Here is a 21,266-nt window from a genome sequence, read left to right on the forward strand (position 1 = left end):
CTCCCTCTCCAAGGAAGTCCTGCTCCAGTGATTTGGCAATATTGTATAGGTGATAGGCAATAATGTCTGGTGTATAAGACATACAGTGTTGGAACTCTGACAAAAGACTGTAAAGAAGTCAAATGTAATTAGAAGCTGCTATATTTATATACACTCAAAACCCAAATAAGGAAACAGTGAAGGCTGCACACCAAGAAGCAGAAGGGTGTCACTATGGTAAAATCACAGATACAGCTAGAAATGTGACAGGAAGCCCTGTGAAAAAACTGAGTGGGAAAACTAACTAGTGTGTCTTTTTCAAGCTTATCTGAGCATTTTCCCAAACTCTTCTGACCAGCTTTCATATTTGTTGTTGCTTTGTGGCAGAGAGTACCTTGTTAATTGGCTTCTTTCTCCCTGACTTCTTTGGTTTTCTGTGAGAACAGAAATTCCCAAGAGAGGCAATGTTAACAGAGCACTTAATATATCAAACACCACCTTTTATACAAAAGACAATGTAACAATTGGTCTATGTCTGGGATAGCCAATGTAGTACCCCCCAACTCCCATCAGCTTAGCCTGGTAACATATGGGTTGCTAGCTCCCTGGCAATCAGCAGTGGAGGTGGGAAGATGCAGAACAGTCCACCGGGTCATATACAGCAGTGTTTCTCAACCTTTTTTGGGCCAAGGCACACTTGTTCCGTGAAAAAAATCACGAGGCACACCACCATTTAAAAAGTTACAAAATTTAACTCTGTGCCGCCCTATATTGACTATATAATTATGACTGTAAGAAACACTTGCCAATTGCTGTGTTGGTTGCAATCTCCTGTAATAAGGCTTCACAAGCCGCTGATTTCTCTGCCAGCACAATCCTTTGCTCAGCAAGTTTCAGGTTGAGCTCATCCAGCCAGCTTCTTTAAGTTTGTCTAAAACCACCCTCCCGTGGTGGTGGCTGTTGAGAGCTGCGCTCGCCCCGCGTCGTGACCCGGCCGGCTTCCTTTCCGGCGGGTCAGCGTTGCTTATTGACGGCCGCCAGGCACGTGACAATGCAAATCGCCCTTCTTGTCGCCGCACGTCGCGGCACACCAGCCAGCGTCTCGCGGCACACTAGTGTGCCGTGGAACAGCGGTTGAGAAACGCTGATGTACAGTACAAGTTCCATGGAGTGGAGCTTGGAAAAGAACTTGGGAACCTGTACATTTAAAGCAGCAAACAGACTGGCCACCGAGAGCCTGAACACCCTTATCACTTGATGGAACACCTCTGAATTCAGCTCCTGTTCTGCCTGAGCCAGATGCTCCAGCTAAGCCAATCTGCTCTTCTGTTTGCTGTCCTGCTCAGATGATATGGGTGCATACCTGCCAAGTCTCCCGCTGAAAAATGCGGGATCAGCAGCAGCGCGGCACCGGAAGTCACTTCTACACATGCCCGGCGGCCATCTTGGTGACAGCCACCGCCATGCAACCACCACCAAGATGGCTGCTGCCATGCTGCCACCACCAAGATGGCTGCCGGGCATGCGTAGAAGCGATTTCCGGTGCCCACACATGGGCAGAGCGGCACCCAAAATGGAGGCTCCCTGGCAGGTAGGAAATCCGGGGGATTTCCGGGATTTTTCTCCATTCAGGAGAACAGCGGGAAACGGATTAAAATCCGGGGGTTTCCCGCGAAAAATGGGATACTTGGCAGCTAAGTATGGGTGCAAGATTCTCCTCTGCCCAGTAGATGAACTTCCTTCAACAGGGTTTGGCAGCTTCTTCCCCTTGGTGGTTTACACATGCCTTCAGAGTCATGTTGTTGACCCAAGCTAAGCTGTGGTCTTGGAGCAAGCCACTCTCAGCTCCAGCCAGCAGATGGAACAACTGGCCTCCTGCACAGACCACTTGCATTAGGCTAGATCAGGCATCCCCAAACTGCGGCCCTCCAGATATTTTGGCCTACACCTCCCATGATCCCTAGCTAACAGGACCAGTGGTCAGGGGTGGTGGGAATTGTAGTCCAAAACATCTGAAGGGCCGAAGTTTGGGGATGCCTGGGCTAGATCAAATACAAACAAGCTCCCCAACCCCAGTGGCTTCCATGTGTGGTCATTTGCACCATCCTAGTAAGGTCAGTCACCTCTGCTGTCGTACCCCCCGAAAGGACTGTGTCAATCTATCACATACATGAACAAGAGACCGAAAGAGAGAACTGAAGTGGAGATGTGCCTGAGCCTACCTTCATGGAGCAGGCTGGACAATAAACTGGGGGAGGTTGCTGTCCCCCACAGAGGACATAAATAAGCCTATTTTGCATTTCCCTACCTTCTGGAGCACGTGGGGAAAGCAACCCAACTGAGGATATCAACCTCCATTGTAGGAAAAAAACCATGACACCAACTCCAAATATCTGCTGGTACATAACAAGTCATAACAAATTCAAGAGAGCATTTGCAGCCCTCCAGTAGTATGCCTGTGTTGCAAACTGTATTGTCTGGGGGGGGGAATGAAATTATTAAGCTAGGTACATGTTCAATGGGAAACTACTGCAAGGTAGCATTTCTGGATTTAATCATGCTGTACAGGAGAGGTTAAGGGACCCAGGTGGCGCTGTGGTTAAACCACTGAGCCTAGGGCTTGCTGATCAGAAGGTCGGCGGTTCGAATCCCTGTGACGAGCTCCCGTTGCTTGGTCCCAGCTCCTGCCAACCTAGCAGTTCAAAAGCATGTCAAAATGCAAGTAGATAAATAGGAACTGCTACAGCGGGAAGGTAAACGGCGTTTCCATGTGCTGCTCTGGTTTGCCAGAAGCGGCTTTGTCATGCTGGCCACATGACCTGGAAGCTATACGCCGGCTCCCTCGGCCAATAATGCGAGATGAGCGCGCAACCCCAGAGTCGGTCACGACTGGACTTAATGGTCAGGGGTCCCCTTACAGGAGAGGTATGGTGCTAAGGATCTCATTTGCTTGAGTGTAAGGAATAATGCCTGAATTCATATTCACATATAAATTTTAGAGATACACATGGTTATTTCATACTTTATTCTTATTCTTTTGTCTCATTAAAAAAAGTGGTTAAACTGTGACCTGGATAATTCCAAGTGTGTTTGAAAAGTAATACAAATAGTATCTCTTCATATAATACACAAGATACAGTAAAGTGGCAAAGGGAGAGCAGGCATATTCTGTACTTTATAAAGTTAATGTGAAATGTTTAAAAAAAGTTATACATGAGTATATTCAAAAGTACAAATGAACAACAAAGGAGGCTTCTAACTATAGGACAGGATCCAGAGAGGGATGCACAGTGTGCAGGCACATTAGGGCTTTCCCCATTTCTCTTCTCACTGTAGCCCCTGGCTGGAAAAGCTGCTCCTTTAGGTCACAAGGTGCTGCAGGTCAAAGAAAAAACATCAGTGACGCCCCCACCTGCAATCTCCTTGCACACTCCCTGCAATCTCTGGACACTGGCTGTGGAATGCAGGGTCTGTAAAATATTCCCCATTACAAAAAAGAAATAAAAGAAACTAGTCCCTTTTGAGGTAGCATTTCCCACTCAACCTGTGGGATGTTGGGGTCCAACAAATTCTGAGCAGCACTGAAAGTGTGAAATGATAAATTGGGCACAAACTTTCTCCCACTAAAATCAATGACAAAACTCCCATGGATATAACAGTGCTGAACTGCCCCTTGACTAGTAGTCCATCTTGCTTTATCAATCTATTTTGCATACTTCTGCTTAAAATGGATAAATAGGATTAAACACAATGCCAAAAGGGTCTCCTCATAAAAATCAATGATCTTAGACTTATATTATCTCTACTTCTTTATATTAACATTTTAATTCCTGTTATGATCTCTAACAATTTGTTTATTCACATTTATAGCAGTGCAAGCATTCAGAAAATCTCTCTCCTCCTTATATTTATTGGCATTAAGGCTGAGATGTCCGTGAAATATTCAGATCTACACATAACTCACATATAGTATCTATAGTGGCATGACCAGGAGAATAAACTCTTCTTTGAATTTATATACATTGACTCCCCTAGACTATTGACTAACATATATTTTGTACCGGTATTAGCATGTAATTTTTATGCATAGTCTAAAACCAAGTATGAACTGTAATTAATCTCTTTAACTTCCTTGAAAACTTAAAACTGGGCTCACTAGGTCGAGCTTACAGACACGCAATTGCTTAGGCAGCTGAATGTGTCTACAGGTGAAAGGCTGCAACACTTGGTACACTCATTTTGAAATAAGCTCCAAAGGAACCAATGAGATTTGCTTCCAATTGCATAGAGGACTGTAGCTCAAGTGTCTCCCCCATCACTTTCTAAACACAAGGCTCACTTTAGCACTTCCTGCCCATTCCAAAACAAATACAGTGGTTTCTAAATTTTGCTTCACGGAAGGAATTACACAGTCCTGTCCTTTGGAAAAATGCAACAGAGATATTAGAATAGTTCTATTTTATAGTAACAAGCACGACAAAAAATAAAAACTACCCTTACTTTTAAAAATATTAACTCTTTATCAACTCCATCTAAACAGGATAAGACATTCTTCTTTCAAGCAGTAAAAAGCTGCCTTCCCAATGTTAAAAAGATTCTTAATTACAAACATTGTTCAGTTAAGTTATTAGGGAAGAACAAAGTAAGAATCATATAAAATATGTGGAGGTGATATCCAGATTACTGCCATTTTTCTTCTTAGGCCACACTGTAGTCTTCATCCTTTTATTTTCTTGGCCATACTGTCCATTTTGAAATTCTCTTCAATCTATCCATTTGAAGACTCTGGGACCCAAAAATCATGAATCTGCCCCTAAGATAAAAATAAATTGAACTTCAAAATTGGTTTAGACCAAATAACAAAACTTTAGTTAATTCAATAGCAGCCCTATGTAAGACCAAAGACCTGTATGTACAGATAACTTGCAACTTACGGACATTTAACTTGTGCACATTCAGCTTTAAGTGCTTGGCAAAAATACTAAAAATAAATAAAACAGAGGTAGAAAGGGGGTGGGTGTCCAGGAAAAAAACTTTGGCACTCCCACTTGCCACTGAACTCAATGTTTTAACTATACAGTGGTACCTCGACTTACGAAGGTGATCTGTTCCGCAGCGCTCTTCGTAAGTCGAAACCTTTGGATGTCGAAGCATCCATTTCGCACATGCGCAAACCGCACGCACCGCTTCTGCGCAGGTGCAGAATGCCCGCACAGCAAAAATACTTCCGGGTTAGCAGACTTCGTAAGTCGAAACCTTCGGAAGTCGAGGCATTCGTAAGTCGAGGTACCACTGTACGTGATTTTGGCTTTACATACTATCCCCAGAACGTATCTCCAGCGTAAGTTGAAAGTCAGCTGTATGTGTAGTATGTATATGTATCTATATATTCCAGCACCAGTTTCCACACAGTGGCCAATCAGATGCCTCTAGAAAGCACATGATGGGGACATGAAAACAATACAATAGTCAATAGTCCTCTTCTGTTTATGCTCTCTCTCTCTCTTTGGCATGCTACCTCTGAATCTAGAGGTTTCACATAGCCATCATTGACTAACAGCCAATGGCAGCTTTCTTCCCCTTGAATCAGTCCAATCCTCTTTTAATGACCACTACGAATGACACATTTTAATTCATACCATAGAAATACTTCATTTTGCTTGTCCTAAACCTAATGCAAGGCCACCTCTCCTGCCCTCGGCTTCTCCGCTCAAAGCGCAGCTGGAGCTGCCATGCGAAGGAAGCGCCCTCCGCCCCTCGCCGCCGCCCCGGCCTAGGCGCCCGCCCGGTACTGCTGGTCCCGCCGGGAGAGGCTCCGCATCGCTGCCGCCGCCCGCACCGTGTCCATGTGAGCCCAAGTCCCACACGGCCGCCCACGGGTGCCCTGGCTTGGCCTCCGACGTCGGCAGGACTGCAACTCCCATCACCCCGCCTATGATCGCCACCACCTCTCCCGGCAGGGTGATGGGAGCTGCAGTCCTGGCGACGTCGGAGGCCGAGCCAGGGCACCCATGGCGGCTCTGGCTGCGCTCTGAGCGGAGAAGCCGAAGGCAGGAGAGCCGGCCTTGTAGCAGCAGCAGCGGCGAGGGCCCGATCCAGCAGCAGCGGCGAGCGCAGGGCAGGGCAGCGAGGGAGGTGAGCGTCCAGAACAAATTAATCCTTTCCCAATGCATTCCTATGGGAAACCGCGTTTCAACTTACGAATGTTTCTACATACGAATGTGCATTCGGAACAGATTAAATTCGTAAGTAGAGGTTCCACTGTAATGGTATTGTGACACTGAAACTTTTCAGTTCCTTTCCTAATTATCCCCAGCATGGAATTCACCTTTTTCACAACAGCCACACACTGGGTTAAACCACCTCCCTTAGCTAGTCTCAAGCTTCTAATAAAAATAAATAACTTTTTGTTGCTCATATTTGTTTATAGCAATATGCTTCTCCGATGCATCTAGTGTTTGCTTCCATTTCTTTTGCCAAAGTTTGTGTTGCCTTTTGTTCTCCTCGTTTGTACAAGGCTTCCATTTTCCGAAGGAAGCCTTTTAGCTCCCAGCAGCTTCCTTGACTCTGATCTTTAACTATGCTGACATCTTCTTGCCCTAGTGGCACCTTTCTTGGTCTGTGGTATTCATTGTAGTTGAACTTCTATTAAATGTGGTTTTAAAGAACCCAAGCACCTGGAGAGATTTGGCCTTGTTGACTTTCCCTTTCAGCTTCCTTTTTACCAAACTTCTTATTTGAGGGAAGTTTCTGCTTTTGAAGTAAAATGTGACTATATTGGACTTCCTTGGCAATTGTCCACTTACATATATGTTGAATTTGGTAGCACTATGGCCACAGTTACCAACTGGTTCAACAACACATATCTCACAGCAGGTCCTGGGTGCCACTTTAAGATTAAGTCCAGGGTTGTCACCAATCTGGCTAGTTACATGTCCTAGGACACAGTCATTTAGGATACCTCCTTGTCATGACTGGAATACAGATGCACTCAGTCTATGTGAAGATAACTGAAGCCACACATTACTGCAGCACTTTTTCCTTTGGATGCCCCATTGATCTCCTTCTACATCACAAGATCAGCCTGGGCATTTTGGTCAGGGGAATGATAGTATGTCCCCAGTTCTAAACTAGTGGAGTTCTAGCTTGTTGGAATTTATGTCCTCTTTGACATACAGATCAACACAACTTCCAGTTTAAAGGCTTAACTAACTAAGCATTGTAATCTAACTAACCATTATATTTCTTTTTAGTAAGGCAATTTCTGTCCCTTTGCACTTTTATATTTTCAGCATGCGTGAGTGATGCATTCATCTTTCCAGGCACATTTGCACTAATTTGTTTCTGTAGCCAATGTGTTACACTTCATTCTCGAATAATTCCAGGCTGTTACAGAATGGTTTTTTAAAAATATATAATGCATGCAGGGCCTGTAAGACAGAGCTATTCCACCTGGCCTTCAATTTGAATTAGCCTGATCCTCCCTTTTCCTTTTTCTGTGAAGAAACCCTTTTGGGACCCCATATTTAAACTCTTCCCTGGTCTCCTTGCTGGCCCTAGCAGGACCAAACTTGGCCAGTTAGCCCTGGTGATTACTTGACCTTTACTAAACTGGGTTCCCCCCAAAAAAATGACCCTGAATTTTTTGAATTTTATTGACATGGATGCTATACTTATGCTGTATTTTATGCTGTTTCTAAGCTGTTTTTTAAGCCGCTTTTAATTAATGTTTCATATTCGCTTTTAATTAATGTTTCATATTCGCTTTTAATTAATGTTTCATATTTGCTGCCCGATTTTCAAATCGGGAAGGGTGGGGTATAAATATTACTACTACTACTACTACTACTACTACTACTACTACTACATACCCCTCAAGCATTATTTTGACATCCAAACTTCTATTAGCTAATCTATAGAGTTACTCACCTCTTAGAAGAGCAAACTTATTCATTATAACATGCCACAAAGACACCCTTCCAGAAGTCTGTGTCATTACCATTACATTGAAGACTTACAATATTTCTGTAAATCACATAGCAATGTGAAAAGCTGTTTTAACTGCATAGTACCTGAGTAAGCCGAGAACTGTGAATCATTTGTTGCCATTTGCTGTATGTTCTGGCAACTAAGTCTTTTACCTAGAAAGAGAAAACAAACTGATTGAAACCAATTGGGGGAAAGGATGCTTAAGGGTGCAATCCTACATACTCTTACCTGGGAGTAGGCATCAATGAACACAGTGGGCTTACTGTATATTCCTGCGTATAAGACTACTTTTTAACCCAAGAAAATCTTCTCAAAAGTCGGGGGTCGTCTAATACGCCGGGTCGTATTTCTTATACGGCGAGTATATCCCAAACTCTATATTTTAACTGGAAAAGTTGGGGGTCGTCTTATATGCCCAGTCGTCTTATACACCAGAATATACAGGTACACAGACGAATCAGATACCTAGGGCTTACATCATCCTCTATTTCAACCTTATTCTCATCAGACCTAAAAATGCAGGACTGAAGTGCACTCTTGCAATTTAATAAAAGTGTGAGAAGCAGCCCTGAAATCAGAAGTCCACAAAAGAAAACCTATGCCCTGGCCAAGTTAGGGTGTTGGAGTAATGGAAGCAAACTCCTCAAATGTGCAAGGTTACTCATATTTGCCTGCATATGAGGAAGGGGGAGCAGAGTGTCCTCACAATGACTCTTACCTTCTGAGGATTAAAAAAGTACAAGACTACTCACCTTAGTTTTATAGAACAGTCTAACATCTTCTCTAATATCACATTTTACATGTTTTTCCAAAGCAGTGCAGAGTTTCACCAGCCATTCCTAAATGTGAGATTAAAAGAGTTAATTTTCTCCTGATCAAATGTGCAAATACTGGGGAAAGCATTTCAAAGTGACATCTTCCCTGAAACTCAAGTTGTTATCTACATTTTCAGTAACAGTATGATTTAAAAAATATTAGGTGTTACTTATAGTTACGGTATATCCTGTCTTTCCAATTATAAAAATCCGTAAGGTGATGAGGAAACTAACGATTTGAACAATAAACACCCCCAAAATAGGCTGTGTATTGGGAGAGGTAATTCCTACACTGTAAGCTGCTACACTCAATATGCCAGCAAGTTTGGAAAACTCAGAAGTGGAAGGATTGGAGAAGATCAGTCTACATCCCAATCCCAAAGAAAGGCAGTGCCAAAGAATGCTCCAACTACCGCACAATTGCGCTCCTTTCACATGCTAGCAATGTTATGCTTAAAATTCTACAAGGCAGGCTTAAGCAGTATGTGGACCGAGAACTCCTAGAAGTGCAAGCTGGATTTTGAAGGGGCAGAGGAACCAGAGACCAAATTGCAAACATGCGCTGGATTATAGAGAAAGCTAGAGAGTTCCAGAAAAAATCTACTTCTGCTTCATTGACTATGCAAAAGCATTTGACTGTATCGACCACAGCAAACTATGGCAAGTTCTTAAAGAAATGGGAGTGCCTGATCACCTCATCTGTCTCCTGAGAAATCTCTATGTGGGACAAGAAGCTACAGTTAGACCTGGATATGGAACAACTGATTGGTTCAAAATTGGGAAAGGAGTACGACAAGGCTGTATATTGTCTCCCTGCTTATTTAACTTATATGCAGAATTCATCATGCGAAAGGCTGGACTAGATGAATCCCAAGCCGGAATTAAGATTGCCGGAAGAAATATCAACAATCTCAGATATGCTGATGACACAACCTTGATGGCAGAAAGTGAGGAGGAATTAAAGAACCTTTTAATGAGGGTGAAAGAGGAGAGCGCAAAATGTGCTCTGAAGCTCAACATCAAAAAAACTAAGATCATGGCCACTGGTCCCATCACCTCCTGGCAAATAGAAGGGGAAGAAATGGAGCCAGTGAGAGATTTTACTTTCTTGGGTTCCATGATCACTGCAGATGGTGACAGCAGTCACGAAATTAAAAGACGCCTGCTTCTTGGGAGAAAAGGAATGACAAACCTAGACAGCATCTTAAAAAGCAGAGGCATCACCTTGCTGACAAAGGTCCGTATAGTTAAAGCTATGATTTTCCCAGTAGTGATGTATGGAAGTGAGAGCTGGAGCATAAAGAAGGCTGATTGCCGAAGAATTGATGCTTTTGAATTATGGTGCTAGAGGAGACTCTTGAGAGTCCCATGAAGAAGATCAAACCTATCCATTCTGAAGGAAATCAGCCCTGAGTGCTCACTGGAAGGACAGATCCTGAAGCTGAAGCTCCAATACTTTGGCCACCTCATGAGAAGAGAAAAATCCCTGGAAAAGACCCTGATGCTGGGAAAGATTGAGGGCACAAGGAGAAGGGGACGACAGAGGATGAGATGGTTGGACAGTGTTCTCGAAGTTACGAACATGAGTTTGACCAAACTGTGGGAGGCATTGGAAGACAGGAGTGCCTGGCGTGCTCTGGTCCATATGCTCATGAAGAGTCGGACACAACTAAACAACTAAACAACAACAACAACATCCTACACTATATAGGGCTTTACTGTACCTAGAAAGAAACTAGGAACCCATGTAGCTAAAATCATTAAAATGTTTACAGAAGATATTTGAACCTTCATGAACACAGTTCAATCTAAAAGCAAACCTTTTACCTTGATGAGGAATGTAACCCCAGCCAAAACCAGTAGACCACCATTTCCATGAATTTGTAGTATAAAGCACATACACACTAACTTTAAAAAAATTTCACACCATTTAAATATCACTTGATTGTATTACAATCTCTAAGTGGTTTACAAAATATCAATTACTTACCCTGTGATTAGAATTTGTAACCTCAGAATTGCTAGCTTCCCTGACCAAGTGAAGAAGAACATAGGCCAGATAGTATGCCTAGAAAATGAACAGAAAGTATTAAGCCTAGCTCTTAGTAGTAAGGATGTTGCCAACTTCAAGGGGGAAAACAATCAGTTTTCACAAAGAAGGCAGTTCAACTTTTACAGATGCTCAGTGAAAACTGAAAATCCTATACATCTTAGTGTGTTTACCACTGCTTTAAAAATAGCACTGAGATTCAACAATTACCAAAGTATACCAACAATGCAAGATTACAGCAGATTTACACATTCTGCTCTTAGTAGTCCAATACTTGTGTCTTACCCCTTTCAACTACCCACATATCAATATAAATTGATTAAGAACTGGTTCTTAAGCAGCAGGTAAAGGAACAAAAATCAACAAAGCCTCAATAAACCAGGAGTTAGGTGCAAATATGCCCAGACAAGTAAATCAGTTCATTCACCATTTTTTGAGCAAACAAATAGCACAAATATGGGGCATTTACATAGGTATTTGCATCTATAATACCAGCTTGCAATAAAGAGTCTATGTGCAGTGTGAAAGGTATTGTGAGGGACAGGGGATATCGCGAAGTCCCTCCCCTCCTGAGTTCAAGCCCGTCCCCGAGCAAAGGGGAAAGCAGGGAGAGTTCCGATTCCAGTGGGGAAGCAGGAAGTCGTGTCCGAGGCTCAGGCAAGGTAGAGGAGCCAGGGTCCCAGGTGGGACAGGAAGGGGCAAGCAAGGGGGGAAGACCCATCCCTCCAACTCCAGAATTACGCAGGAAGAGGAGGGGCAAGAGGATGGGTCTGCCAAAGCTTTTGTGTTGGAGAAAGACGCGCCAAAAGCCATTAGGAGGTTCTGAAACCGACTGACAACATCGCTCCGTGTAAATAGCAATGACTTGAGCACTGTAAATACGCAGCACCAATAAAAGAATAAAATGCAGAGCTGCGTAGCGTCGTTACTCTGAAGTAGTCCACTCCGGCCACTGTGACAGCAACCTCCTAATCATTTTTGGGCTACTTCGGAGTTGCCGGGATGAGCGTGTCCGAGGCGGAGAAGTGGCGGCAGATCGCTGAGCAAGCCCAGCTAGAACTGCAACAGCTGTCGCTGCAGGCGCAGGGAGAATTGAAGGCAGCTAAAGAGGAGACTAAGAAGGTCCAGGACGACCGGCTACAACTTGCGGAACAGGTGAGAGAGCTCCAGGAAAAAGAGCAGCATTTAAGGGCGGTGGCGGTAGACCTCCAAAACAAGCTGGATGCAGAGAAAAACAAGGCGGGAGGGGCTCCCCAAGTCCAAGTGCTGCCAGGAAGGAGAGCAGGGACCCTTGTAAGCAAGTTCAATGGAGACCCGAAGGAGTTTCAGGGCTTTGAGACTGAGATCGTGTATGCTCTTGAGCTGCACCAGAATGAGTTCCCCGATGATGAGCACAGAGTAGCGTTTATTGTGGAACATCTCACCGGAGCAGCCAGGGAGTGGCTAAGACCATTAATCGCAACCAAGAATCCTTGCATGAAAAATGTCCAACAATTTCTAGAAGGTTTGAGGACGATGTATTCGTCCGATAGTCATTTGGACCAGACTAAGGAGGAACTGCATAATTTACGCCAAGGAAATATGACAGTTCGCGCATATTGGGCGAAATTCACCATGCTGGTGCACAGACTGGGGTGGGTTTTGGATTCGCCTCCCATGCAAGCTGCGTTTTACTTGGGTTTGAGCGAGGAGGTGAAGGATGAACTCTCGAGAGGTCCAAAGCCCAGTACTATGGATCAGCTGAGCAAAGCAGCTCTGGCGGTGGGGGTGAGGCAGGAATCCCGGTGGAACGACAAGCAAGCGACGCGCGCAAAGCGGGCTTGGTTCCCACGGTCGCAGGAGAAGCCACTCCCTCAACAACCCTTTCAGGCCACGCCTGGAGCCAGCCAGGACCAGGAGCCCATGCAGATTGATAGCGCGCGCGCGCGGGCTTTTCAAACCCCAGCGGCGCCAAGACGCAAGGAGGGAAGGGGCGGGAATTGCTTTCTCTGCAACTCACCCCAGCATCTCGTCAGAGACTGCCCACATCGCAGGGAGTGGCAAGGAAAGGCGGGAACGGTGGTGCCCTCCCCCACTGACGCAGCACCACAGCAGGGAAACGGGAAAGCCTGGCTGCAGGAGACAAGGGGCAGCAGCCAGGCACAGTCAGCAGACAACAGCCCCAGCCCGCCCACCCGCACAGAGAGGTGCAGAGCCAGCCCACCCCTCCCAGAGCAGGAGTGGTTCTAGAAGTGACGCTAACGCTCCCAAACGGCTATCCCCTGACGGTCCTAGCCTTAATTGACAGTGGGGCGTCCGCCAACTTCTTCTCGAGAAGCTTTGCAGAAGAGCACCAACTCCAGCTTTTGCAGTTGGATTTTCCTCTGCACGTAGCAACCATTGACGGCAGGGAGCTGCTGGGAGGGGCCATCACACATCAAACCCCCCCCATGAGAATGACGGTGGGAAGGCACTCAGAGACACTGGCGTTCAACGTCACCACCATCTCAGACCCCCCCATCGTCTTGGGCATGAGCTGGCTGGCGCGCCACGACCCCTCCATCAGTTGGCACCAGAGGTGCATCACGTTTGGGTCAGACTTTTGTCTGGAACATTGCATGCAGCACCAACCAGGGGAGGGGCCTCCGATAGCCACGGTGGCCACCATGCATATCAAAGGGGGTGAGGCAATACCCAAGCAGTACTGGGACCTGCAGGAGGTCTTCAGCGAAGCGGAGTCCGACCACCTACCCCCGCACAGGCCTTTTGACTGCCAGATCAACCTGGTGCCAGGGGCGACGATACCCCCAGCCAAGCTGTACGCCATGTCAGACCAGGAGCTGGAGGATCTGCGCGCTTTCATCGACAAGAACCTCAAGCGGGGGTTCATAAGGGAAAGCAAGGCAGCAGGGGGCAGCCCGGTCTTCTGGGTGGACAAGAAAGACACGCAACAGCGCCGTCTTGTGGTGGACTTTAGACGGCTGAATTCGGTGACAGAGCCCGTGGCTTTCCCCATGCCCAGAGTGGATGATCTCCTGACAGCGGCACGCAGGGGCAAGATTTTCACCAAGCTGGACCTAAGGGGGGCGTACAACTTGATCAGGATCCGGGAAGGAGATGAATGGAAAACCACGATGTTCACGCCTCTGGGCTCTTTTGAATATCTGGTGATGCCCTTCGGTTTGCAAGGGGGCTCAGCATGCTTCCAGGCCTTCATGCACCACGTCCTGGGGTCCCTCCTCTTCAGGAAATGCTTGGTCTTCCTAGATGACATCCTTATCTACTCGAATGACCCAGTGCAGCATGTGAAAGATGTCAGAGAGGTGTTGCAACGCCTGAAGGAGAACCACCTGTATGTGAAGCTGGAGAAGTGCAAGTTTCACACCAAAGAGGTGGACTTCCTGGGCTACAAGCTGTCAGACAAGGGGCTGGCGATGGACAAGGACAAGGTGCAGGCCATCCTGGACTGGCACAGCCCCAGGACGCGCAAAGATGCCCAACGCCTACTAGGCTTCGCTAACTTCTACAGGAAGTTCATCAAGAACTTCTCTCGCGTTACGGCTCCCATCACGGACTGCCTGAGAGGCAAGCAGAAGTTCAAGTGGACACCAGAGGCGCAAGCAGCGTTCGAAAGCCTCAAGAGAGTGTTCGCCTCAGACCAAAACCTGTTCCATGTGGTGCAGGACGCGCCCCTACGCATTGAGACAGATGCTTCTGAAAAAGCTGTGGGCGCAATTTTGTTGCAACTGGACGCCAACAGGGAGTGGAGACCCTGTGCCTTCTTCTCCAGGAAGCTGACACAGCCTGAACGCAACTACACAGTGTTTGATAGGGAACTTCTTGCGATCTACGCTGCGTTCCAGCACTGGCGACACTTCCTGGTGGGCGCGAAGCACCCCATCCAGGTGTGCACAGACCACAAGAACCTGGAGTTCTGGAGAACTGCCAGGGTGCTCAACCAGCGGCAGATACGGTGGGCAGAGTTCTTCTCGAACTTCAACTTCTCCATCCACTACATCCCGGGGGAGCAGAATGTCAGGGCGGATGCCCTCTCCCGCAAGCCAGAGTACATGGAGGAGGAGGCGCCACCAGCCCCAAGGCACATTTTCCCCCCGTCGGCATGGTCCTGCGGAGCAGCTGTGGTGAGCGAGGCAGAACTCACAGCACTGACGGCAGCGGATGAATTTGCCAACCGCATCTTCAGAGAACTGAGAGGGGGGAGGGAGCAGGCAAAAGACTTTGCAGAACGCAGAGGGCTGCTTTTCTACAAGGGTGCGCTGTACCTACCCACCACCCAGCTTCGACGTACGGTCCTCAAGCAGATGCACGACAACCCTACAGCGGGGCATTTTGGAAGGGACAAAACCGCTCACCTAGTCATGAGACACTTCTGGTGGCCAGGGGTGCGGGAAGATGTTCGAGACTATGTAAGGGGCTGTACCACCTGCCAGCGGGCGAAGGTGGTCAGAGCAGCGCCACCAGGGTTGCTGGAGCCCTTAGCCACACCACACAGGCCGTGGGAAGTGGTGTCCATGGACTTCATCACAGATCTGCCTTCGTCCAGGGGTAAGACTGCAGTGTTGGTGGTGGTGGACCTTATGTCCAAAATGTGTCACTTTATACCGTGTGCCAGGGCAGTCTCGGCAGAAGAGACAGCCAAACTGTTTGTTGATCACATTTTCAGACTGCATGGATTACCTTTAAGGGTTATTTCGGATCGTGGCCGCCAATTTGTTTCCAGGTTCTGGCGGCGGCTCATGAACCTCCTGCAGGTGGAGGTCAGCTTGTCGACGGCTAGACACCCGCAGACCAACGGACAAGCGGAGAGGGTCAACGCCATTCTGCAGCAGTACCTGAGATGCTACGTCAGCCAGCGGCAAACGGACTGGGTGGATCGCTTGCCACTAGCAGAATTTGCCTACAACAATGCAGTGCACGTCTCCACAGGGGTGTCGCCCTTTAAGGCCAATTACGGGCGCGACCTCAGATCTTTCCCAGAGAGGGAGAGGGAGGAGGAGGAGGAGGAGGGCCCACAGGCTGAGGATTGGGCAGAGGAACTGGAGACGGTGCACCAGCAGCTCAGAGACCACTTGGAGAGGGCCAAGGAAGCGTACAAAAAGGGGGCAGATCGCCACAGGCGACAAGGGGAGGTCATCAGGGTGGGGGACAAGGTGTGGTTGTCCTCGGAGGGCCTTCCCACCAGAGGGAGGTGCAAAAAGCTGGCACCCAAAAGGCTGGGCCCCTTCACGGTCACGCAACAGGTAAACCCGGTGGCATACAGGCTGGCACTGCCAGAGGACATGAGGGTGCATCCAGTGTTTCATAGATCGCTGCTGTCGCCGTACAGGGAAAGCAGCAGGCTCCGAGACAGCGAACAAACCCCCGAGGGAGGGGGGGAGAGGGAAGGCAGGGAGCAACTCAATGAGGCCACGGCCATCCTGGATTCAAGGTGGGGGGTGGGGGGACTGGAGTACCTCATGGCATGGGAGGATGCTCCACCGTCCCAGAATGAATGGGTCCCAGCCACTCAGATACAGGAGGAATTCTTGGTGGAAGAATTTCACGCCCTCTTTCCCCACAGACCCAAGCCCTGGCACATGGAAAGGGAGGGGGAGGAGGAGGAGGCACGGGAGAGCAGCTCACCATGGCGCTGGGAAGCGGAGTTTGAGGAACCAGAGGATGAGGTATGGGTGTCACCGAGATCCACCCAGTCAGAGGAAGGAGCAGATTGGCAGAACGTTTTTACCCCCACCAGCTCTGACGCCACGGACTTTTTGGGATTCCCGTCCGCCCAGGCGGAAGGGGGGGGCTCGCAGGACTGGGGGGAGGTATTCACACCAACGGGCTCGGAGAGCACTGAGTTCTTAGGCTTCCAGTCGTCACCGACACATGGGGGGGGCCTGGGGAGGGGTGAAGGAGAGCTTGGGAGGGGGGTGGATGTGAGGGACAGGGGATATCGCGAAGTCCCTCCCCTCCTGAGTTCAAGCCCGTCCCCGAGCAAAGGGGAAAGCAGGGAGAGTTCCGATTCCAGTGGGGAAGCAGGAAGTCGTGTCCGAGGCTCAGGCAAGGTAGAGGAGCCAGGGTCCCAGGTGGGACAGGAAGGGGCAAGCAAGGGGGGAAGACCCATCCCTCCAACTCCAGAATTACGCAGGAAGAGGAGGGGCAAGAGGATGGGTCTGCCAAAGCTTTTGTGTTGGAGAAAGACGCGCCAAAAGCCATTAGGAGGTTCTGAAACCGACTGACAACATCGCTCCGTGTAAATAGCAATGACTTGAGCACTGTAAATACGCAGCACCAATAAAAGAATAAAATGCAGAGCTGCGTAGCGTCGTTACTCTGAAGTAGTCCACTCCGGCCACTGTGACAGGTATGTATTCCTGGAATGAGAGCAATCCGTCTTTGCTGAAGCCAGAAGTTATATAGAACGCATATACAACAAAATCTAAGTGGAAGGGTCTATTATAACAAAAAGTTGTATCACACATACTGCCAATTCCCCCCCCCCCCAAACACACAAACTGACATCCAGTGTACCACCTACATGGTGGTCACATGTGAACCAGCCCTTGGTAGTATTAAGGACAATTTCCAGAATACAGTGGTGTTTAATGTGACTTTGGTGAAAAAATGAGTAGGCAATAATAAGCCTTTTATTTATTGTGGCTTTAGGGCTTGCTGTAATACAAGCAAGCTTATTAACACAGCCCAGTCTATACCTCTTGATAGGTTACAGTCCAAAAGCAGGCTTACAAGGCAATATTGTATAGTGCAACATAGCTGAGCTCTCGTCCTGGACTGTTCCACAAGCTGCAGAGGAATCAGCACCTATGTAAATCTAGATATCTGGGCACTCATTTTAGCAGGAGAAGACATTGCTGGGGAGAGTGACTGACGCATTGTTGTTATCTGGTATTCACTTTTGGCTCTAAATGTGAATCAGTTTGATCTTGAGAGAGACACGTTTTTAGGTAGAGTCTAAAACATGGACAAACTCTGTCCTAATTAATTTCTAAAATGAGATGGGCTAAGATAAGCAGTATGTTCTCTGCTGATCTGCTCAGGAGCTTTGTTGATCTGCTGTGCAAAGAACTTCAAGCATATTATACTATTCTACCCGAAAGGATAATCAATACAATAAAAAAGTAGTAACTCCCCTGCACACACACACAAAACTTAGCCCTTTCTCTTTTCTTATCCATTCACTTCATCCCACCTTGCCAATGCTTGCCTTCTGAGATATGAGCATCTCTTATACACAAATAACCAACACACTCAATGCCCATCTGGTTCCCAGCCTGCCTTAAGTTTGACCCTGGGACCCTGCTTTTCCAGGAATGGTGTCTGGAGATTACCTCTGGTTCATATTGACGAAGAAAAGACTCTTCTTTAAGACCATCATGGTGTTCCACTGTCTCAGATATTCTCTTTAACAGATTTGAAGGTTTCATATTCACTAGTTCTTTACACAGGAGTGACATCTATGTAATCCCAAGAAGAGGGGGGGGACACACAGATTAGAGAGGAGCACAGTTTACTAATACTTCCTGGCTTTTGGCACCATTAAGAAGAGCAAGCCTAAATCATTTGTAAAGACAAAAGTCTGGAGGATAATTAATGTATGTGATCTCTCCCAAATTTTTATTCATGCTCATGAATCCTGAGAATTCTTGGGTTCTAGTTTACTTTGAAGTTACATGAATCAGGGCAAACATCTTATTGGGAGTCATCGAGAATGAGAAAGAGAGGAGGGATAGTAATAGCAAGCAGAGTCAAGTTGTACTGATGAGCAGCAGCTCTGGGTGGTAATCCAAACAAGATGGGCGCACAGAATTTGAGTTTATTTTATCAAGAAAAGTGACGGCATACATTTTAAAAATAGAATAAAAATACCAAGACAGCACTGAAGCAACTCAAAAGCTTGCAGAGGAACAGCAGCAGTATGTTCCAAATAGATTAGAGAGGATTTCCTTTAGAACTGATGGATGCTGAAGTCAGCCTCTAAAGCGCAGGAGGAGCTGGACACCATTTGGAACAAACACCTCTTTTAGTCTGCGACTTCAAGAAGGCAGCCCTAGGATTGGCAAGAGCTAATATACTCAGACCCTGAATGAGGGAAGCCTAGTTATCTCTATGTAAATAGCAAAAACTAAGTTTCCCTTGCTCACAAAAGGAATATAAAAGGAAAAAGGGGTTGAAAGAAAGAAGAGTTCTTCTGGGATTTTATGCCCTCCCAAGGAAAGTCATGCAAGCTGCTTGGAGAGTTAAATAGTCAATGAAGATCATGGATTAGTGTAATAAAGATAACTCTTAAGAACTCAATATTTTAATAAAGCGAGTTTGTACAGTACCTGCTGGTCATGGCTGCTGGGTATTTTCACATGGGTTTTAAGAAGCTTCAAGATTACTACCAAGCTAAGATGCCTTCTTACTTGTCTGAAACGATAACATTTAAGTAAAGATTATTTTCTACAATGTAGTGGTTTCTCTGTGTGTTTTGAAGCAACATGCAGATTGAACTGTATTGCAGTGAGGCTTACCTTCCTCGTGTCATCCAGTTTGGGACAAACTGAACCAGCCATAAGAGATCATGATGGTGGCTGGACAGGTAACTTATTGCGAGGCATAACTCAGGCATCTTACAAGAAAGACAAGAGAAACATTCCTTAGTAGAAATTAAGAGCAAATGCAAAAACATCTAAAAGTTCCAATACAATGCACACAAGAGTCAGTGGCTTTCCTTTAATTCAATACAATACGGTATGATATGATAATCTTTACTGTCATTGTCCCATGCAGAACAACAAAATTGAGAATCTACATCAAACTTACAACCACCTGCCTATTATCCAAAAATGCATATAGACTCACTTCCCATCCCACCTATACATAATTAACCCCCTAAAAACTCTTATGCCCCTCCTGATTTGCCCCCTAAAACTCTGATACCCCACAACTGAATACAGACCCTCCCTCAGACTACCTTTCGCTGCATTCAAAACTGAAATCGCTTGGATAGAAGCTATTTCTCAGGTGGCTTGTTCTGGTCTTTACGACCCTATACCTCCTTCCAGAGGGAATTGGTATTCCAATTAATAAGTATTCCATAACATGTTATGGGATACAATAGTGTGCTCTTGTAATATCTATGCTTACTTTTGAGATAAAAATTGGTTACCGTGTTATCTTCACTGCCACTGTAGCTGCAGTTTAACACATCTACTACTTCTTAGACAAAAAAGAATATTTCCAATCAGTGTCTCCAATACAAGTAGTATTTATCAGCAAATGATTGGAATTTTAAAGTATTATATTTCTTTTGGAGCTCAACCAAAGCAGCGATTCCCTCAAGGCATGGTTAAACACACTAATTCTGAAGGTTTTTGCAAAATTAAGCTCAATTTTACACAGATTACACTAAACATTTATTGATGCAGTTACCTTGGTATCCCACTCTCTGATATTTTCCAGCAGTTTTATAACAAGGCATTCCAAGTCCACTAGGGGAAATTGTTTCAGCTCTTTTGCCAAACTTAGTTTAAGCAGCAGCAACAGCAACATAAATATTTCTTTGTCCGTGTAACCTTCTGGGAATATGCTTATACAGAGCCGCAGAAACTTAAGGGGAGAAATGAGATGATAATGACTTGAACCTATCAGGGATCAATTTCTGCTAACTACCAATAAGAAACAGACTGCTCATTGAAAGAAAGTTCTTTTTTAAAAGCTTTAACAGTCAAGATCTACCAGCTACTTATTTTGTTTACAGCTGGATTGACAGTTGCTGGTCAGAGGGTATCATCAGTGTCATCTTAAGTTCTCTCTCTCTCTCTCTCTCTCTCTCTCTCTCTCTCTCTCTCTCTCTCTCACACACACACACACACACACACACACACACACACACACACACACCATGCACCATATTACAAAGAGTAAACACTTTGGACAGCTAAATTTGGTACTTTTCAGCCCCACTGATATCAAAAGAATTAAGTGGATGACTAAATTTCTCATCCTTAAACAATGAGCTGCAAGAAATGCTTAAGCAGATTGTACTTCCTATTTTAAGTACCTTAGAAGGATATATTGCCCATAACTGTATTTTATCACTACACAAATATTTTGCTTCACAACTGGAACTACTTGCACAAGTGAATCGTGACTATCACCAGCAATCATCACATATGGTTCTCTTACACAAGAGAACTTTCAAAAACAGGAAAAGGTGGGGGGGTCTATCTCACCTTGGACATATTGCAAAGGTTAGTGTCTATTAGATGAAAAATAGGAACCGAGTTTCCAAAGATGTCTCCACTTGGTTTTTTCCGTATAGTCTCATGCATTTCAGATCTAACAAAAAAAAAAGAATTTCCCCCATTAAATTTATTACACTTTGACAAAATGAACTACTCTAGAAAGATCTGCCTTGACACATTTGTAGGACGTTATAGAACATA

General features: G+C 46.0%; 1 protein-coding gene across 2 annotated transcripts in view; it reads right to left on the bottom strand.

Moving 5' to 3' along the window:
* Nucleotides 1-2,968: 2,968 nt before the first annotated feature.
* Nucleotides 2,969-21,266, bottom strand: part of SLF2 (SMC5-SMC6 complex localization factor 2) — a 46,115-nt gene continuing 27,817 nt past the window's right edge. Inside the window, exons 12-20 of one of the 2 annotated variants that reach the window (XM_035133422.2) lie at nt 21,054-21,159; nt 20,251-20,427; nt 19,350-19,447; nt 19,161-19,245; nt 18,165-18,290; nt 10,774-10,851; nt 8,721-8,807; nt 8,052-8,120; nt 2,969-4,792 (exon numbers count right to left, since the gene is read on the bottom strand). In XM_035133422.2, coding sequence (XP_034989313.1) covers nt 4,748-4,792; nt 8,052-8,120; nt 8,721-8,807; nt 10,774-10,851; nt 18,165-18,290; nt 19,161-19,245; nt 19,350-19,447; nt 20,251-20,427; nt 21,054-21,159 — 871 coding nt within the window. In that variant the 3' untranslated portion in view covers nt 2,969-4,747. The remainder of the gene's footprint in view (nt 4,793-8,051; nt 8,121-8,720; nt 8,808-10,773; nt 10,852-18,164; nt 18,291-19,160; nt 19,246-19,349; nt 19,448-20,250; nt 20,428-21,053; nt 21,160-21,266) is intronic. The other variant, XM_035133423.2, reaches the window with a different exon arrangement.

This window comes from Zootoca vivipara, chromosome 5, assembly GCF_963506605.1.
Source record: "Zootoca vivipara chromosome 5, rZooViv1.1, whole genome shotgun sequence".
In the NCBI taxonomy this organism is placed as follows: Eukaryota; Metazoa; Chordata; class Lepidosauria; order Squamata; family Lacertidae; genus Zootoca; species Zootoca vivipara.